Here is a 17680-nt window from a genome sequence, read left to right as displayed (position 1 = left end):
CTACTTGAAGCCGAAGCCTGTGTGTTTGCGTACAGACTCTTCCCCCCCCCCACCCCCACCATCAAGCATCACAGCCGTTAAAGCCTTAAACCATGAGTGTTCAGACTTTGAGGATGAAGCTCTCGCTTCACCAGCTTGTCTCGTGCACCCCCAGGCCGGCCGCACCTCCCCCGAGCAGCAGCAGCAGCAGAGGTTCTTGCCACCGCCTCCCTGGAGCTCCAAGCAGGCCTGGATGAATGCAGGAGAGTCGGACTCGGCCGAGCAGACAGACCCCCTGCTGATCTCCCACAGGTTGGATTTTAGTGGCGTAAACTCTCTGCGTTTACACAACAGCGGATTTCTCCGGCGAAATCTTTTCTTTCAGTTCTTGGATGTCTGAAGGTCTCTGATTACACTGATTTTTTCCATCCTGGATTCCATAGTTACTGCCTTGCACTCTAGTTCTCCAGAAGACAGCACGTTTAACCCTCTGTTTGCAGCCTCCTGCTGAAAACTGACGCTTTGCTGGAGCTTCCATGTGCTTGGAAAGGAGATAGAAGCAAGAATGGGGTCTCAGTGGGCGGAGTCAAAACCTTCCAGAGGCGAGGTTGCCCCCTTTGTGACATCACAAAAGGCTGATTTACAGACCCGTCACCGGGCAGAGACACACATTGTAAGCACATTTTGCACAGCGTGGCTGCAGGAACAGCGGCTAGCGTTGCTAAAAAGCGATAATTTCACGCACCGGCCGTCGAGTTACACAGGTGGAATTTCTTTGTCGACACAGAGTGTCATTCACTGCGAGTTTGCACTCATTCTGCAGTGACAACTGTCTCCACACACACACACACACACACACACACACACAGACACACAGACACACAGACACACAGACACACACTGCCTTGCTGTTGCTCTCGGCCTTTGCCGCTAATCTCTTCCTGTCCTCCAGGAGTAAATCTCCGGCCTCGGCGTCGGTGATGAGCGGCTTCTCCAAACATTCGGAAAGGATTCTGGAGGAATGGTAAATCAATGTGTCATCGTGCGAAGCCGACCTCCGCCTGCGTGTTTTCTGTTTAGTTGTTGTTGTTTTTTTTCTCTTCCCCCTCTCTCTCTCTTCTACTTTTCCTTGTTTTGCGAGACTGTGTCCGTGTTGTCCGCAGGGGTTTTACTCAGAGACACACAGCTCTGCTGATGCTCAAGAGGGCCAGGAAGATGAAGTCCAAGAAGCAACAGAAGAAGAAGAAAGGTGAGTCGCAATCATTGGACAGTGTAGGAATAATGTGAACAGCCATTTGGATGAAAACAGCTTCTGCGTCCTGTAAATTACCAACCAACCGCTGCAGAAAGAGCCGTGGAAACACAAATCGTTCCAAAAAAGGAGGGGGGGGGGCACAGTTTTCTCGTTCCTGTCGCTCTTCATTTGATCCAAAACTCCAGCAGCGGCGGCGGCGGCGAACCTTTCCACCTCGTGTACGTTAACGAGCCGTAACAGACGGCAGAAGCCAGAACCCGGCGCCTCTGATCGGAGCTCGTAGTGAAGCTTGCAGGAGGGGAAAGAAAAAAAAATCTGCTCACGGCAAGTGGCCCCGCAGTGATTTCCAGGAGGCTGCAGCCAGAGGTGACCTCAGCCTGCCACCGCTCCGACAGACGCTGCTCTCGTCACGTTTGCCGTCGACGGGCCGGACCGCCGCTCTTTGATCGTGGTCGCACGAACGCACGCGATTCCAGGAAAGGCCGGGCGGGTGAGGGCGGGTGAGGGCGGGTGAGGGCGGCGGTGTCACGGCGCGCAGCTCTGCGTCTGCGCTAACTACTCCTGGCATCCCGGCCAGCGTGGAGCCGCAGCGCTGCTCTTTAATACTTTCCCAATGTTCGGTTTCGCCTTTCTGCTTCTGCTTCTGTTTTTTTTTTTTTTTTTTTTCTGAGTGGCTCACCTTGTCCTGCCGTGACCCGCCGGTTTCTTGCTCTCCTCCCGCAGAGTTCGTCGCTCCCGCTCTCCCGGTGGAAAGCTGCGGCACTCAGCTGAGCCGCGTGAAAGCGCCTCGGAGGCAGAAGCAGTGCAACATGAATTACATCACAGGTAGGACTTCACGTCCCTCCAGTCTGGGAAATAACACTGTGGTCTCCAGCCAAGGTCCCGCTTCTCTGTGAAGGCCCAATGTGCAACATTAGCAGGGATCTACTGACCTTTTTTTCCCTTCTTTTTGTGCAAATAATAACATTTTTGTATTTTATTTTACACTTTTTATTTGAATTATTTTTTGCTAATTAGTCAACACTTGTACTTTAAAAGGATATGACCTGAATCTCAAGAGTGTGAATCTTCTGAGCATTTTGTCATTTTTACCCTGACATCACCGCAGAGAAAAAGAAAAGAAAAGAATGTAGGTCCAGTGGGAACAATGTAATACCATTTCTAACCACTAGTTGCTACAAGTTCTCACACAGTCGGTCTTTAAATTGCATGTGGCCCGAACAAAACTTTGTCTTACTTATGTATATGTATATGTATATGTATATGTACATACATATAACATATATGCATGCATATACATACATACATACATATATGTATGCATAGACTTATATATGTATGTACATTTATATATATGTATATGTATATATATATATATATATATATATATATATATATATACATGTATATATATATATAAATGTATATGTGTATATATATATATATATATATATATATATATGTATGTATGTATACACACACACACACATGATTTGAATACTTTCCTGCTCAGATTGGTTCCAGGCCGCTGGTATAAAGAAAGCTAATTAGCTTGATGGACAGAGGCCTGATTTGTCCCTGTGTGTGTGTGTGTGTGTGTGTGTGTGTGTGTGTGTGTGTGCCGTGGCTCGGTGGCCTGCCCCGGGGTGGCCACATGATTCGCCACTCTTGACGGCCGCCGGCGGACTTGAAAGGAAGAGCTGAGGAGGAGGACGGCGGTCAGGAGGAAGGAGGGGGCTGCGGGGGAGTAGAGTAGCTTTTATCACAACAGCGCCCCCTCTCCCCTATGCACCCCCCCACCCTCGCCCGTGCCCCTCCCCACTGGGGTCAAGGCCTCAGATCCAGAGAGTGGGACGACTCCGGTGACGACGACCCGGCAGTCTGAGCGGCGGCGGGTTGCAGCGTCGCTCGCTCGGGTCCAAGTCCAAAGTTGCCGTCAGCATTGAAAATTAGATTATTATTATTTTTTTTAAATGCATATTTTTTGTGCAGGGGAAAAAAAGACAAACAAATGGAACAAATTTGTTTTGCATCACTCTGGGGTGTGTTTGCAGCCCGGTTATCTCCTCTTGGGTGGACGGAGCGCCTTTGTAATTTGTTTGCAGGCGGTTGCGAAGGAGTTCCCTCCTTATTCATCGGGAAAATGATCCTGCGCAGAGCAGCGGCCACGATATAGAGGAATTCCTCTCAAATCTCTCTCAGCTGCTGCGAGATGACGGACAGCGTCGTTGTCAAAAGTTGTTTTTGTTTTGCGACTCAGCCAACTGGCTGGCGCACCGGCTGCAACTCTGACCAGATGGTTTTTAAGGAAACTATATGGAACTTTTTAACATATCTGGCAAACGCAGCCACAGGCCATTTAAACAAATAAACAAACCAGAAAAAGGTTGGAAATTCCTGACAGCGCGAGCGGCGACTCTGGAGCTGCAACCCACTGTTGCCTCATCCAGTCAAGACTGAAGACACAACATCTTTTCTTTAGTGCTGATCTTCTTTAACTGGAGAAATGAGATGAAAAGTTTAGCATCTTTGCTAATGTCCTTAGCTGCAGCTCGGCTCGTAATGGCTTCCTGTTTTTCTTTGTCTTCTGCTTCTGTTGCTTTCAGAGCAGTTTGAAGCGATGGCTTCCAAAACAAAGGGAGCCTCACTGACTCCAGTTGAAAACACTGTCAGTGGGAGGTCGGCAACATGGATGTGCCAGAATTCAGGATGGAACGTTTCACCATCCAGCTGCAAGCCGTAGAAATGCATTTGCAAAATCCCAAGACTGGGTTTTGTTTAAAGGCAGAAATATGTGTTCTTTTCTCTCTCTTTTTTTGTTGTTGTTTTTTTCTTTCTGAAAGGCGTCACGACTCCAGAACTGCTGTGGAGGGTCGTGGATAAGCGCTGAGCCAACAGGCAGTCCAGAGTCTTTCCTAAATGAGCCATTATATTGCAATAATATTTCTCCCCCTGTGTTTTTTCTACCGTCCTTATCTCGGCACTCTGCCTTGGTCTTTTGTTCATTCATCACACTGAGAGCGGCGCTGCGGAGCGGCCGGCGAACCCGGCGGGGTCACAGCTCGGAGCGTGGCCTCGTTCCCTTTCTCTCGGCGGGCTGCGCCGTCAGTTTTTCGATTCCCACTGAGAAGGATCCCGTGAAAGCGCGTAACCAAAACCAGCTCCAAGCCTGGAGGTTGGAACTCCTGCTGGCTGCTGCAGCAGCAAGGCAACGGTGCAAGGACAAGCCTGGTGGTGCTGCGATCGCCGGCCTGGTCTGTTTGCATGTGGGTGTTTTCTTTTTTGTTTTGTTTTTTGAAGATGCATTTTACCGGGTTTCTGGTTGAAGTAATTTCACTGTGACTGATGTAAACCAATCCTAGTCAGCCGTGAGACAGAGCAGAAGTTAACGGAACTGGTCCAACGGAGCGACAGCGCCGAGGGCTGACGGTGAAGTTGAGCTACTTCGGAACGTCATGCTGAAAAGCAAAGTTGATAAAATGTCGTATGATGTCCTCGCTGTGTGGCTAGAATAAAAAACAAACTCCTTTATTGGCTGGAGTTGCTGTTGCATTAGGAGGTCGAGTTGCACGGAAGACAGAATGAATGAGACCCAACAGCTCCACTTCTCTCCACTTGGCGGCCGTAAAAAGTGAAAAGCCTCCAGCCGAGGGGGTGGACGCCCCCAAACCCCCCCGCCCCCATGCCCGTCCCGCTCGCCCGGCCCTGACCTGTGCAATGGCGGCCCCCTCCTCCGGATCCAGCGCCAGTGCCCGGGGCCCGGGCGGCCCGGCCCGGCCCAGCCGGCGCTCCCCGGCAGCGGCTAACGTTTCAGCCTTTTGACTGGAGCTCCTTCTGGAGGTGATTAGGCCCCCAAACCCATGACAGATTCTTTCCAAGATATCCGACGCGGCGTGTTTATTTTATCCCGACTCTGTGCGTGGATGTGCTGGACATGAGTAACCCACTTGAAATGGGTATCGGCTTACATGCCCGGGGAGAGGAGAGAGATAGGAGAGGGAGAGAGGACGGACGGACGGACGGACGGACGGACGGACGGACGGACGGACGGACGGAGAGCCCCGGAGATATTCCTCCAGACGGCGACAGACACCCAAACACACTCGGCATCATCTGGGTCGGGTGTGTGTGCGTGTGTGCGTTTCGGCCTGTTGTTGTTGTCAAGTGTCTTGTGCGCTGCAGATGTTGAACCCTCGGAGCGTTTCTTCTTGTTTTTCCTCTCGCTTTCCGAAAACTCTTTCAACCCCCCAACACCCGTCCATCCAGAGCGGGATCGGCGCCCACCAAACATCCGTCCTCATGTAAGAGGGGGGTGACACGCGTGGCTGTGTGTTTTCAACCCCCTCCCCCTCCGCTTCACCTACAGAGCACTTAACTCGATTTCACACTTCGGCTCGTCCACAAAGTCCGCCTGAAACCCGACCGTCCTGTTTACCCTCTGTCGTTCAAACCGACTCAGGTTTTACCTCCCGTTCATGTGCGTTCGCTTACCTCGCTGCCCTCCAGCTCCTCTCCCGGACGCCGGTGGAAGCCCCGTCCGCTTCCTGTTAACCTCCAGAGTGGGAAAACACGGCCGGTCGGCAGCGAGCGAGCTAACGAGCTGCTGCTGGAAAACGTCGCCGTTGTTGTTGTTCGGCGCAAAGTGCAAATCCCTTGAAAAGCCCTCAAAAAAAAGAAAGAAATTAGCAACACCAAAGAAGGCGAGACTCGGCGCAGCTGCCTTGAAGTCGTGCGGAAAGAGTCTCCGGCAGATTTATTTCTGAGCGCCATGCAGCTTTTCCGTGAATTCCATGAAGTTGGACAGCAGTGAGGGTTAAAAAAAAAAGAAAAAAGAATGCTGTGTGACTGCTGCATCAGTTTTCAGGTCATGTTTGTGTTTTTGTGTTGATTGATTTGACATTTTCGAGAAAAAAAAAAGTCTAGTAGAGAAAAATAGCAGATGCACTGAAGCGCCCACAAGATCTTTGTGTGGTTTTGGTTTATTGAATTGGAAAACTTTATTCCCAGATTCGGTGAATCCTTTGCTCTAATCGCACGGATCCATTTTGGTAAAGGGTTTGACGTCTCGCCCTCACTGAAGTGGACCAATCAGATTTGTTACCGCGCAACATTATTTGGGTGCCCCCACTCTGTGGTTGGCTGCGTGGCATTCTGGTCAAATCTAAAGTGGATGAAATTGAAGCAATAAAACCCTTCAGCGGTGGTGGGAAAATTTGATATTCCTGCTTTTTCTTCTTTCTGTCTTTTCATCCTGGTGTTGTTTGGTTTTTTTCGTGCCATCACTTTCTCCTCCATTTGCTCTACTTGCCGTCTCTTCATCCCATACAGAAAGCTGATTGGCTGTTGTCTATTGGAGGCTGGCAAGATGGTTTAGTCTGATTTCAGAGTTGAAATCTGTTGCAGTGGATTCCTCAGCATCATAAACCTTCCTGAAGCGTCTACACGCTGCGGGATGCTATCAGAGGTCGCGCCGCGACTTTGTTTCCTGCTTCCACTTTTCCGCCTGCTGTAAAAATGTCCGAGGAGCCGATTGGAGGGTCGAACCGCGCCGGCTGATTTACCGTCGGCGGCCGTGGCTGCAGTTTCGCTCTGCGCCTCAGAGTTATCGCCACCATTAAACGTGCTCTATGACCTCCTCGGTCCCGCCCCTTCCTGTTCCTGCGGGTCGTATTGTGAAGTGAGGCGGCGGCGTCGTCGTTGGTCCGCTGCGCCTTCGACCCCTGATCAGACTCCCCAACTCCCCAACTTGCAGCTGGCTCGAGCCCCGCCCCCAACCACCCTACAAACTCTCTGATATTAGTCCTGAACTCTTGTTTCTCCTCTCGGTCGAGGCGAGAGCCCTTAATGTGCTTAAGAGGCTCTGGTAACAGGCGTGACTCCTGCAGGCCCCCCTCCTGACCTCCTGGGGGAGTCCTGCGGGGGAGTTCAGGGGGTGATGCGGGGGTGGGGTCTCCCTCAGACTTACAGGAGCAGCATCGTGCATGAGTTGATGGAGGTTTACTCCATGTTACTGCAGGCAACGTCCACCACAAATCCTCTCCGCGTTGATATCGTGTCAGAATTTTACAGGCTGTTAAAAACAAATGACACGCATAAAAAGTGTCAAACGGTCGTTGCGAAAGCCATAAAGTGTTTGCAAAGCTGTAAATATTTTTAAAATGTGTTTTCGTAAGGGTTCAGTCAAGAATTCAGTCAGTGTTTGCTTCTGCCAGGAATTAGGAAAATCCATCACTGCTCTTGGTAGCTTCGCTTTTGTGCAAAAAAAAAAAAGACACTCAGATCAGTTCTTTGCAAATAAATTGACCTTGAATTGAACAAAATTGCCGCCATGGGATTCTCACGCTTGAATCAGTTGTTTTTTTTGAGCTGAGAATCTTGGATACATGTTTTTTTTGTCACGCAAATCACAGAACGCTCAAGCGGAGGCAGCTCGTCTGTGACCGTGAGTGCAGTTCCCATCAAAATTCACCGCTTTGATGTGTGGAATTTGTTGCAAATTGGTTGTAGGTTGACACAACTGAGCAGAAGCTCAGTCATTTCAGTTGTGTTTCATCAACGCACTGATTTTTGTTTTTTGTTTTTGTTTTTACGTAAAATTTGGGGAGTTTTCTGGTTCCTTGCGAGTCCGAGGATCTGAACGTGGCTCAAACAAAGACGCGGGGGCTCGTGGGGGTCGTGTTGGACTGCGTGCGCTCTCGCCCCCTCTTGGCGCGTGCACGGCGCCCGCCCCGAGGGGAATCATCCATCACTCGACACTTTTAGTGGCTCCTCTCAATTAAAGCATGAAAGCTGTGATGGCTGTTGGTTTTCCCCCTCCGGTTCTCCTTTACAGCGCGGCCGGGCCGATGCAAACGAAAAAGCCCTGGACGGACGCGTCATTAGTTCCAGCGGCGGCCTGTCAGGACTCATTATCAGTTTACACCCGTCTGCTGCATTACTGTCAGCGGAGCGTAAATGTTTACCTTGAATTATGACCTTATTGTGTTTTTTTTTTTTTTTGTTTTTTTAGCATCGCCCTCTAAATCTGCAGCCTCCTCTTGCAGGAGAAAGAGAAAAATAAAGATCCACAGGCCACAACAATCAGTGCGAAACGGCAGCTTTCAACAGCTTGCAGCGGTGATTCCTCTGACTCATCCAAACAAATACGCCACCTTAAGCCTCGAACATAAACACTGAGCGATTTGACCGCTGAGCTCCGGGAGCTGCTGAACATCAGGGCAGAACAGGCCTCGGATCAGATCGGAGCCCCAGGCTGTTTATTTGCACCTTGTTCACACGGCAGCAGCAGCAGCAGCAGCAGCAGCAGCAGCGTTGATCACTGCTGCCACTCAGGAGGAGACGGGAGTGTGGGGTGGCGGTGGTGGGGGTGCTAGAAGGCGACAACGGCTTCAACAACTTAATGTTTTTTTGTTTGTGTGTTTGTGGTCCCGTGCGGAGAGCAGTGGGCGAGGCCGCGCTGGGCCTGCAGCAGGCGGAGGGGACGGAGCAGCGAGCCAAGCAGGAGCGAACTCGACAGTGGCTGCACAGCCAGGCGGCTCAGACCGACAGCGACTCAGAGAGGCAAGTCTACCGCCCGACTCATTTAATATATACTGTTAAGACACACACACACACACACACACACACACACTCTGTCTCTTTCTCTCTCTCTATGTGTATATGTTAGGGCTGTCAAAAGATTAATTATTTTAACTGCGATTAATCACAGAATATTCATACAACATTCAACTGCGATTAATCATGCTTTGAATTGCATGTGTAAAATTCTGTTATTTTGCATATCAAGGCAGTTTTAACCCCATAATAGGAAGTATTTCTTTCCAGAAATCGCTCAGAGGGGCCGAATACGGGTTAGCGAAAGGGACGAAAAGCCGGGTTCACGCCGGACCTACGCCACATCCCTCCTGTTCACACCAGACGCACATTTCTCCATTACAGTCAACAGGCGCTTCTGCTCAGCTGTTGTTTGCTTCTATTCAGAGCTGTTTTTTTTCATCAAGATCAATTTCACATCGTCCATCTTGACTTGATAACAACTCCTCTCTGCCCCTTTGTTTGTTTGTGTGTTTAGACACTCAAAACCCCACCCCCGACCCCATAACCAGCCCACTCTGTTGCTCTTTTTCACATGTGTGCAGGCGTGCGCGCGCGCGTGTGTGTGTATGTGTTTGTTTGTTTTCATCTCACTCGCACTCTTTTAGATACTGAAAAATACAACGTACAGAATTTGTCAATCATGGTATTTTATTTCGAAAATTGCTTTTATTTTGAAGACTTACCAGATTTCCGTGTTTCTTTGAGTGACTGGTGACATATATATATATATATATGTATATATATATATATATATATATATTATATGTATATTATATATGTGTGTATATATATATATATATATATATATATATATATATATATATATATATATATATATATATATATATATATATATAATATGTATTATATGTATATATATATGTATGTATGTATGCATGTTTGTGTCCATATTAGTGTATATTAGTATATTTTATGAATGTGTATATACTAAAAAAAAAAACTTTCAATTCAGGGTCAGATTAATTAGATTAATAAGATATTATTCTTTCCTGGTGTGGCCACATGTAAAGTGCTAACTAACTGCTGAGACACGAGAGTGACCTCACATCATCACACACACACACACACACACACACACACACACACACACACACACACACACACACAGACAGAGCTGATCGAACATAGCGTGTGTTTAGGTCTGCGACTGAGGTGCAGACAGGAAGCTGCTGGCTTGATTGGAACTCTAAGCGCTCCCACGGGCTCTGATGTTTTTGCCGTGTCCCCCTCCTCAGCGCGCCGTTCCTGCCCGAGATCGACTCCCAGATCCTGAACGGCGGCCCGGTGCAGCTGGTGGTGAGTCTTTCTGCGCCGGCGAGCTACAAATCAGGAGTTCCGAGTCCCTGACCGGGGCTGCAGCGGCTCGTACGTTGAGGTCGGCAGTATTTACATTCACCAGTCATGTCCCATTCAGCGCTGGAGGCTCCTTCCCGCTGGAGCCAGGGCTGATTTCTGTTTTTTCTGAGGCCTCGGGGGAGCTGGAGGCTTTCTGCTCCAGCTCCACGGTGACACTTTCAATCGCATCAGCCGGCTGCAGTTCCTCCATTTGACTTGCAGAACTGGCCGTGTCACTGGGCGGCAGCCTGCTGGGAGCCCTAATCGACGGCGACGCCCCGGAGCTCTTTGAAGTCAGAGGCCGCGGCTCCCGCTGCCATTACAGAGCAGTTTGAGTCACGACTGCTGGCACCGGGAGGCCTCGCCATCCTCCCTCCTCCTCCTCCCCCTCCTCCCCCTCCTTCGCTTGCACATGTCCAGAGTCCAGAGCTGCTGCTGCTGCTGCTGCTGCTGCTGCTGCTGCAGAGCCCCGGAATGTTTTCCAAATCTCTGCTTGCGTGAGAGCCGCCGCGTCGGGCCTCACCACCGTGTCTTTCTGTGTGTTCCTGTGCGTGCAGGCGGGCCGAGGCCACGCAGAGCGCCCTAATCAGGCCGGCGGATCGTCGTGGGCCAGCGGCAGCGGTGGAGCCGTCCCGCCTACAAAAAGAAACGCTCGGCCTCAAAGAGACTCGCCGGCTCGCACGAGTGAGTCTTCACAGGCGTTTTGTTCGTTCCTCTGGTCCCCCCCAAATCTGATTTGAGAGCGGTTTCTTAACGTTCCACCGCCCTGCACAAGGGAAATTAATTGTTTACGTCAGGGAATGTTTTCAGCGATGCTTCCCATTAGCATATATACCTGTGTTTGCATTTTTTTTTAATTCCCTTGAAGTATTCTTGCCTTGTTTTTTTTTTTAGTTCAAAGGAACAAAATTATTATTTTTTTGTTAACTGTTGTTTTCCTCACAGAGAACAACACATTAAAATAAAACTTAGAATAAAACATTTCCACTATTTCAAGCAAACCAGTTAAAAGCTCAGTGAATTGATAAGATGACATTAATCACAATGTTAATAATCCTGCATATATATATATATGTATGTATATATATATGTATATATATATAAATATATATATACATATGTGTGTGTACATATACATATATATATATACATACATACATATACATGTATATTATTATTTACTTCATATAAATAAATGTTAGCTTAAATGCCAAATGTAAATGCATCTCCATTGAAACATTAACAGAAAATTCATTTCAACGTGTAAATCCTAAAACAAAATATCTGCCCCAACTTCATCCGTTGTGTTCGCACCTGAACAAAAATACAGTATATATTCTAATTTTGTATGTATCTAGTACAGATTTTGTGTATGTTTGTACGTACCTGCATGTGCAGAGAGGTTTCTCAGGTCACATGATCCCAAAGCAGGGGGAGTTTGGGGGTGTCGGGAGGGGCAAAAGGTTGGTCCGAGGACAGAGCGCAGTCAATTTCTGCCCCTGACAGGAAACGAAGGGAAGAGGGGGGAAGAAAAAAAAAAAAAAGTCTTTCAGCAGGAAGAATGAGTGGCCTCTGTGTCAGGCCTGTCTGAGGCAGGACTCAGGAGGCAGCGTGACAAAGGTGCCACAGAGCAGATGACCACTTTAAACAGGCTCAGGAGTCCCGGAGAAGGGACGGCACTGTCCGCCGCTAACGAACACAAATTGGATTCCGATGATGATTCCGAAATGATATTCACGAGGTGCAGCAAGAGGAGGTGGTGGAGGAGGAGGCGGAGGTGAGGGAGGAGGGGGCAGCAGGAGCGGGGGCGTCCCCGTGCTCGACCCACTGGCGGCTGTGACCGTCGGGAGGAAAGAAGGAGTCTTTGTCCCGTCGGATGAAAACAGCACTTAGCGAAACTGTCCGGGGCCAAATTGAAATATGACTGTGTGTGTAAAGAAAGATCATCTCTTGACGGGGGGATTGAAAACACTCATGAACTTGGAAAGGGCTTCAGAAACTGTCAACTGTCAGGCCAGTTGGGTGAATCCAAGGGAGGAAATTCACGTGAACTGCAGTCATCCAACTGCAATCAGCCCCTCTGAACTCCCAGAAAACAAACTTAGCCTAAGCTTTAAATAACAAGTTTATCTCCTCCGCTTGCCTCATTCTTCAGAACACGTATGATAAAATAAATCATTCATTCTGGGAATCAGCCCTTTGTGATGTCATAACGTGCCGTAATACCTCTCACAGGTTAGTGACCTCATCGCCAGCAAGGTCTGAGACCCCCCTTCTTTTTGTCCCCCCATTCTAAACTTGTGGAAGGTTTGACAAATGGTCAGCTTTAGCAGAAGGCTGTAAACACAGGGCTAATAAGCTGTTTCATATAGAGCACTGGTGAGTTCTAGTGTAGTTCTCGTTACGAAGCGTCTTCTTCCCTTCTTGGGTGTCGGATGAAAAATATTAATGAATTGGGACAAGGTGGGACCTTTAAGGAAAGATAAAACCAGGGCTTTAGCAGGAAGCTGTAAACACAGGGCTAGAAATGAAGTTTTGTGGAATGTGTAGAAATTCTAGGCTAATAAATCACCCACAGATGCTACTCCTGGCTACCCGGAATGATGAGTAACGCTCTGGAAAGCAGTACTCTATGGCGCCTTCTTTTTTCAAACTTTGTTTATTGGGTTTTTCCAGAAGAGTGCATAGCATAAAGTAAAAAATTCAATTACATTGAATCAGACTATGTCGGGCACAGATGGAAGATTGGTGTACACGTGTTAAGATCTCTTCCCAGACCCCTTCTGAAACTGCCACCCCCAGATCCTCCTCCCAACAGGTCTTTATAGAGTTTGGTGATTCTAGATGTAAAAGGTTCATAATATAAGCGAAATGAAGCCTTTTAGAGTTGAGATAGGTGTGAAGAAGCCATCTAAAACTGTGGCATTTGCAGTGTTGCCGAGTAATCTATTACTAAGTAATCCACTACTGTAATTAAGTAATTAAACTACTTTTTTTTTTTAGTTACGGAGCAATGTAACAGGATTACTGTGGCAAAACTGGTAATTATATCATAATTACTTTATCAAGTAGTGATTACTTTTCTGGAATATTTTGCAAGCTAAAAATGTCTTACCATCCACAAAATGTCTGAAATTTAGAAAAACAGCCGAAAGCAATGATGTCGCAGATTGATGATGCAGCCATCATGCAACGTCATTGATATGCGACGACGCACCAAAACAAGCATGGTCACGGCAAAAGAAAAACCAGCGATTGTGTTTGACAACTGGAAATACAAACATTATTTTCAGTTCATCTCGTCTAAATGAAAGAATATTGTGCTTCGTTGTACATTATGTGCAGGAAACAACTGTCGACTTCTCAACTGTAATCTTTTTTTTTTTCTTAAAGTAATTAGTAATTGATTACTTATGAAACAATGCAGTTAAAGTAGTAATTAGATTACTTTTTTTTAAAGGAGTAATCAGTAATCAGTAGTTGGGCTACCTTTATGGAGGAATCCCAACAACACTGGACATCAGGTGCCCTGGGAAACATGGGGAATGTATTACGGGCAAAGAACCTAAAATAATCCACTTTGGGAATTGAGAATTTGTCCGAAAAGTTGTTGAAAGGAAGCAAAAGTAATGGCAATATAAAAGTCTTTAAACTTCCTAATGCCGAGATTAGAACATTTTGCAAAGGCATTGGCCACGAAAGGAGGCAGGAAAACACGATTGGCCACTAGAGGAGCGCTGGCTGAGAATGACTGTAATCCAAAATAAGGCCTAAACTGAACCCTGATCCTGAGGGAGGTTTTGGCCATCCTGTTCTTAGAATATGGACGAGTGGAGGAGTGAATGTACAAGTTGTTGGCTTCCATGATCCACCATGTGAGGGGAGGATCAAACGCCTCATATTGAAGCCACACACAGGACCTTTGGCATTTTTCTCAGCGATGGACAGAAGAAGCGTCTTCAAACTGGAACTTGTCAATCCCTCCAGTAGCCGAACACTCGTTCACACTCAATATGCCATTTTTAAGGACATTCATATTGATATGTGGACAACCTGCACCACGTGATGCGGCTCCACTGGGGTCCAGGACGGTGGAGCCGCATCTGAAAATGGCTACGAAAGAGACGTCGGAGACCAAAATAATCTTTCCGCGTTCAGCCCACGTCGACAGAGAGAGAATTCCAACTTTATCGATCAAACAGTTTGACACCCTCTCTTGTTCTAAAGGCGGCGATCCTACATCAAAGCCAGACTTCCATGCGGGGGAAGGTTCCCTCAAGCTCTGTAGCGCAGGAGCGACGACGCAGAGCGCCGCGCAGCCTTCTGATGCAACGCGATACTCGCCGCGTCTGCTGGCTCTCCTAATATTTCCAAGGCTCGCGCAGAGGAAACCACTTAAGCCCGCGGACCCCCTCCCCACAACTCCACCCCCCCCAAACTCCCCGACCATCCTCCCGATTTTCTCCGCCGTGCTGCTCTAATGGGTGCAAAAAAACGCTGGAAAACAATTTGTTTGGCTGGCGGTGGGCGTGGCCAGGCGGATCGTCTGACACGGCCGGACTTGTGCGTCACGTGCTTGGTGGTGGCTGGCTGGTTTTCATTTTGGGGACAGATGATCGGTCACTGGAACCTGGCCTGCAGGCTGCGAAAATAAACACTTGAAAACTGCTTTATTTTATTTTACTATTGCCGTTTTTACTCAGGCGACGAGGAGAGTGACTTGAAACCAAACCTTGGCTTGCTCACGATGGATAGTCTAGATTACAGCGTGCAGTAATGGCAGTGCAGAAACGGCTCTGCAGCAGCAGCAGCAGTGGGACCTGGCATGGCTCGGCTCGGCTCGGCTCGGCAGCCTCTCCTGCTGCTTGGCTCCCTGTGTGGGGTGACGGCGGCGGTGGCGGCAGGGCCGGCCGCTACACGTGGAAGACATCAGGCCGCCTTTGTTCTGCCTGTTTGAAAAGCTTTGCGCTGATCCCCCCAGGTGAAGTGGCAGGACCCCCACCCCCCTGTTCTCTCCAGGGGCCCCTGAAGCCCCCCCGCCCCCCAGCAGCTCTCCTGTTTGCTCAGATTTGTTTTCCTGCAGCCACGATGGAGAGGTTGTCATTCAAAGAATCATTCCACCATTCACACACTCACAAACGTCACCCTGCAGCTCTCAACCATTTACAATTTGCCCTCCAGTCTCACGCAGTGTCTGTTCATGTTTATGACTGTTGGTTTTTTTGTTTTTTTTTAAGTCATAGCTCATTTCCACTTTTTTTGGGGGGGGCATTTTGTATACAGGTGCCAAGTGTTGCGTCCATGGAGCTGACAAAGCACTTGCACCTGTATGATTGTTCTTCTAATTTATCATACAAGGAGAAAACCATTGAGTGACTAATAAGGTTTCAGTGTTCTTTAAAGAACAGTACAGGTTTTTAGAAAAAAAAAAAAAGCAAAAGACTAAAACCTTTAGAGCCTTTAGGTTAAAAAACAAAAACCCACGTCTTTAATTGTTAACAGGATGGCATTTTTTTTATTGTCTGGTTCACAAATAATAAGTGTTAAACTGTGTGTTCCGTGTACCCATAGAGCTATACATCTTTCATAACCTGTATGAGCTTCAATCTTTGAAACCGTAATACTGTTCAAAGGAAATAAAACTAACTCAGTTTGAAAATAATGATTTTCCATTAAACAGCTTTACACAAACAGTTTTTTTTCCCCTCTGCGTTGTCACTCAGGAGAAAACCTTCCGTCTCCGAAGCAAACCACGTCCTCCCCGTCCTCCAGGAGCGAGCGCATCTCCTTCCGGGACAAGCCGGTGCTGTGGAGCGGCGGCTGGGGAGGAGGCAAGAAGAGGGGAAAGGTCCACAAGTAGGAGAGCGGCGGCGGCGGTGGTGGTGGCGGTGGTGGCGGCCGCGGCTTCTTCCCTCTGGATCCCACCGTAGAGCTGCTCCGCGACGCGTCCGCCTTGAAAGAAAATCCCTGTGACCTGCCGCCGTGTCACAGCCGCTTCCCTCCATGACGAGACGCCTCTTTGATTTGAAGTGACGACACGTCTCCCCTGCAGCTGCTCAGCTGAAACCCAGCCCCGCACCAATCAAGTCAAGTCCCAAAACATCTCCAATCGGTCCCGCCGACGCCGAGGAGCACGGAGCAGCATCGCCGGCCTGCACGTTGATATCTGCTGCGAGGAGGCGGAGCTGCAGCGTGCACGAGGAAACGCAGCGACGTTCCCATCCTCCAATTCTTTTTGCTTGTTCCTGAAAGTGGATGGATGCACTTTTCTGCTCGGTATGTGGGGAGAAAAGAAAATCTGCCTTTCTATGATGTCACAAAGGGCCCAATAGCTCAACGCCGTCATAGCCGGATGCAGAAGATGAAAGTGACTGTTCGCACGTGGTGGAAAAATGGGAACCAATGGGACTGGACCAAAGCCTCAGCCAGGTGTTGGCCCTGACCTCTGTGACCTCTGTGACCTCTGTGACCTCGGCCTTGTTCTCGTTCTCTTCCAAACGTGTGCAAGGTCCAAGCCAGTTTCAGCAGGATGCCAAAGATCTGAAATTTCTTTCCGCGGCTGCCGCTCACGGAACTCCGTCTTGACTCTCGTCCACAAACATTGTCGCTGGAATTAGAGCTTTGTTATTTTTCTCCCCGCCCCTGATCACCGCGGCCTCGTCTGTGTATTTGAGTTTGGAACAGACGGCCGAGGCGTCGCCGGAGCTGCAGAAGCGTTTCTGAGGTTCCCTCGCCCGCGAGTGACGACCTCATTAAGGCCCAAAACAAACAAGCGGCGGCCGCGGAGCCGCCTCCAGTCAGCCCAGCGCAACTCCTGCCCTCTCTGGCTGCACCCGTCCGCAGGGGAGGAGGTGTTTGGACTGTGCACCGGCTAATGGAGGAGGGCGGCTGAAGTGGTGGTGGAGCTGGTCTGGAACTGGTGGAGGTGGTGGGTTGGAATTGATGGCGTATGGTGGAGATGCGGTGGTCCAGGACGCTCTGGGGGGGTTTGTTGTGAAACCTAAGAGCAGCGCGAGGGCTCTCTGCAGGACGCCGGGCCTTTATTGCACGCAGAGAGAGGAGAACCTTGCCACACACACACACACACACACGCAGCCCTTTCCTGCCTGGCCCAGCAACAGGCTTGACTGAGAGCCCAAACACTCGCTACTCTGTGACCGGGAGCATCGGATTAAACAAGCTGCTCCTTTGTTGGTACCAAGAATTTATTTTCTTGAGTGTTCGTTGTAAACCTGTTCTTCTGTTCTGTTCTTCTGCTTTCAAACCCCCGCAAATCTGTAGTTTGTAGCACAGATTTAAAAAAAAAAAAAAAAAACTGGTTTGCAAGATTTTCGAAAACACGATGCAAAAAATCTCAAGTGAGATGAATTCTGGAACTGAAAGGAGACAAATTGACCGCCTCTCCTCACAGTCCCATAAATTCACTCCTGCCTTTGACCCTTTTTTCCTTTTCCAGTGGAAGGGACAGTTTTCTTGCTGCAGCCACAGCGAAAC

At 48.7% G+C, this 17680-nt stretch overlaps 1 protein-coding gene across 2 annotated transcripts in view; it reads left to right on the top strand.

Moving 5' to 3' along the window:
* lrriq1 (leucine-rich repeats and IQ motif containing 1) overlaps positions 1-17478 on the top strand; it is a 38018-nt gene extending 20540 nt beyond the window's left edge. For both annotated transcript variants that reach the window (XM_076027234.1, XM_076027235.1), the window contains exons 18-25: positions 155-291; positions 932-1003; positions 1143-1228; positions 1958-2059; positions 8677-8794; positions 10087-10147; positions 10744-10870; positions 15910-17478. In XM_076027234.1, coding sequence (XP_075883349.1) covers positions 155-291; positions 932-1003; positions 1143-1228; positions 1958-2059; positions 8677-8794; positions 10087-10147; positions 10744-10870; positions 15910-16046 — 840 coding nt within the window. In that variant the 3' untranslated portion in view covers positions 16047-17478. The remainder of the gene's footprint in view (positions 1-154; positions 292-931; positions 1004-1142; positions 1229-1957; positions 2060-8676; positions 8795-10086; positions 10148-10743; positions 10871-15909) is intronic.
* The last annotated feature ends 202 nt before the right edge of the window (positions 17479-17680 follow it).

This window comes from Nelusetta ayraudi, unplaced genomic scaffold (genome assembly GCF_046127955.1).
Source record: "Nelusetta ayraudi isolate G7.1 ecotype Tasmania unplaced genomic scaffold, CSIRO-AGI_Nayr_v1 ptg000020l, whole genome shotgun sequence".
Classification (NCBI taxonomy): Eukaryota; Metazoa; Chordata; class Actinopteri; order Tetraodontiformes; family Monacanthidae; genus Nelusetta; species Nelusetta ayraudi.
This window is presented reverse-complemented; position numbering and strand designations above follow the sequence as displayed.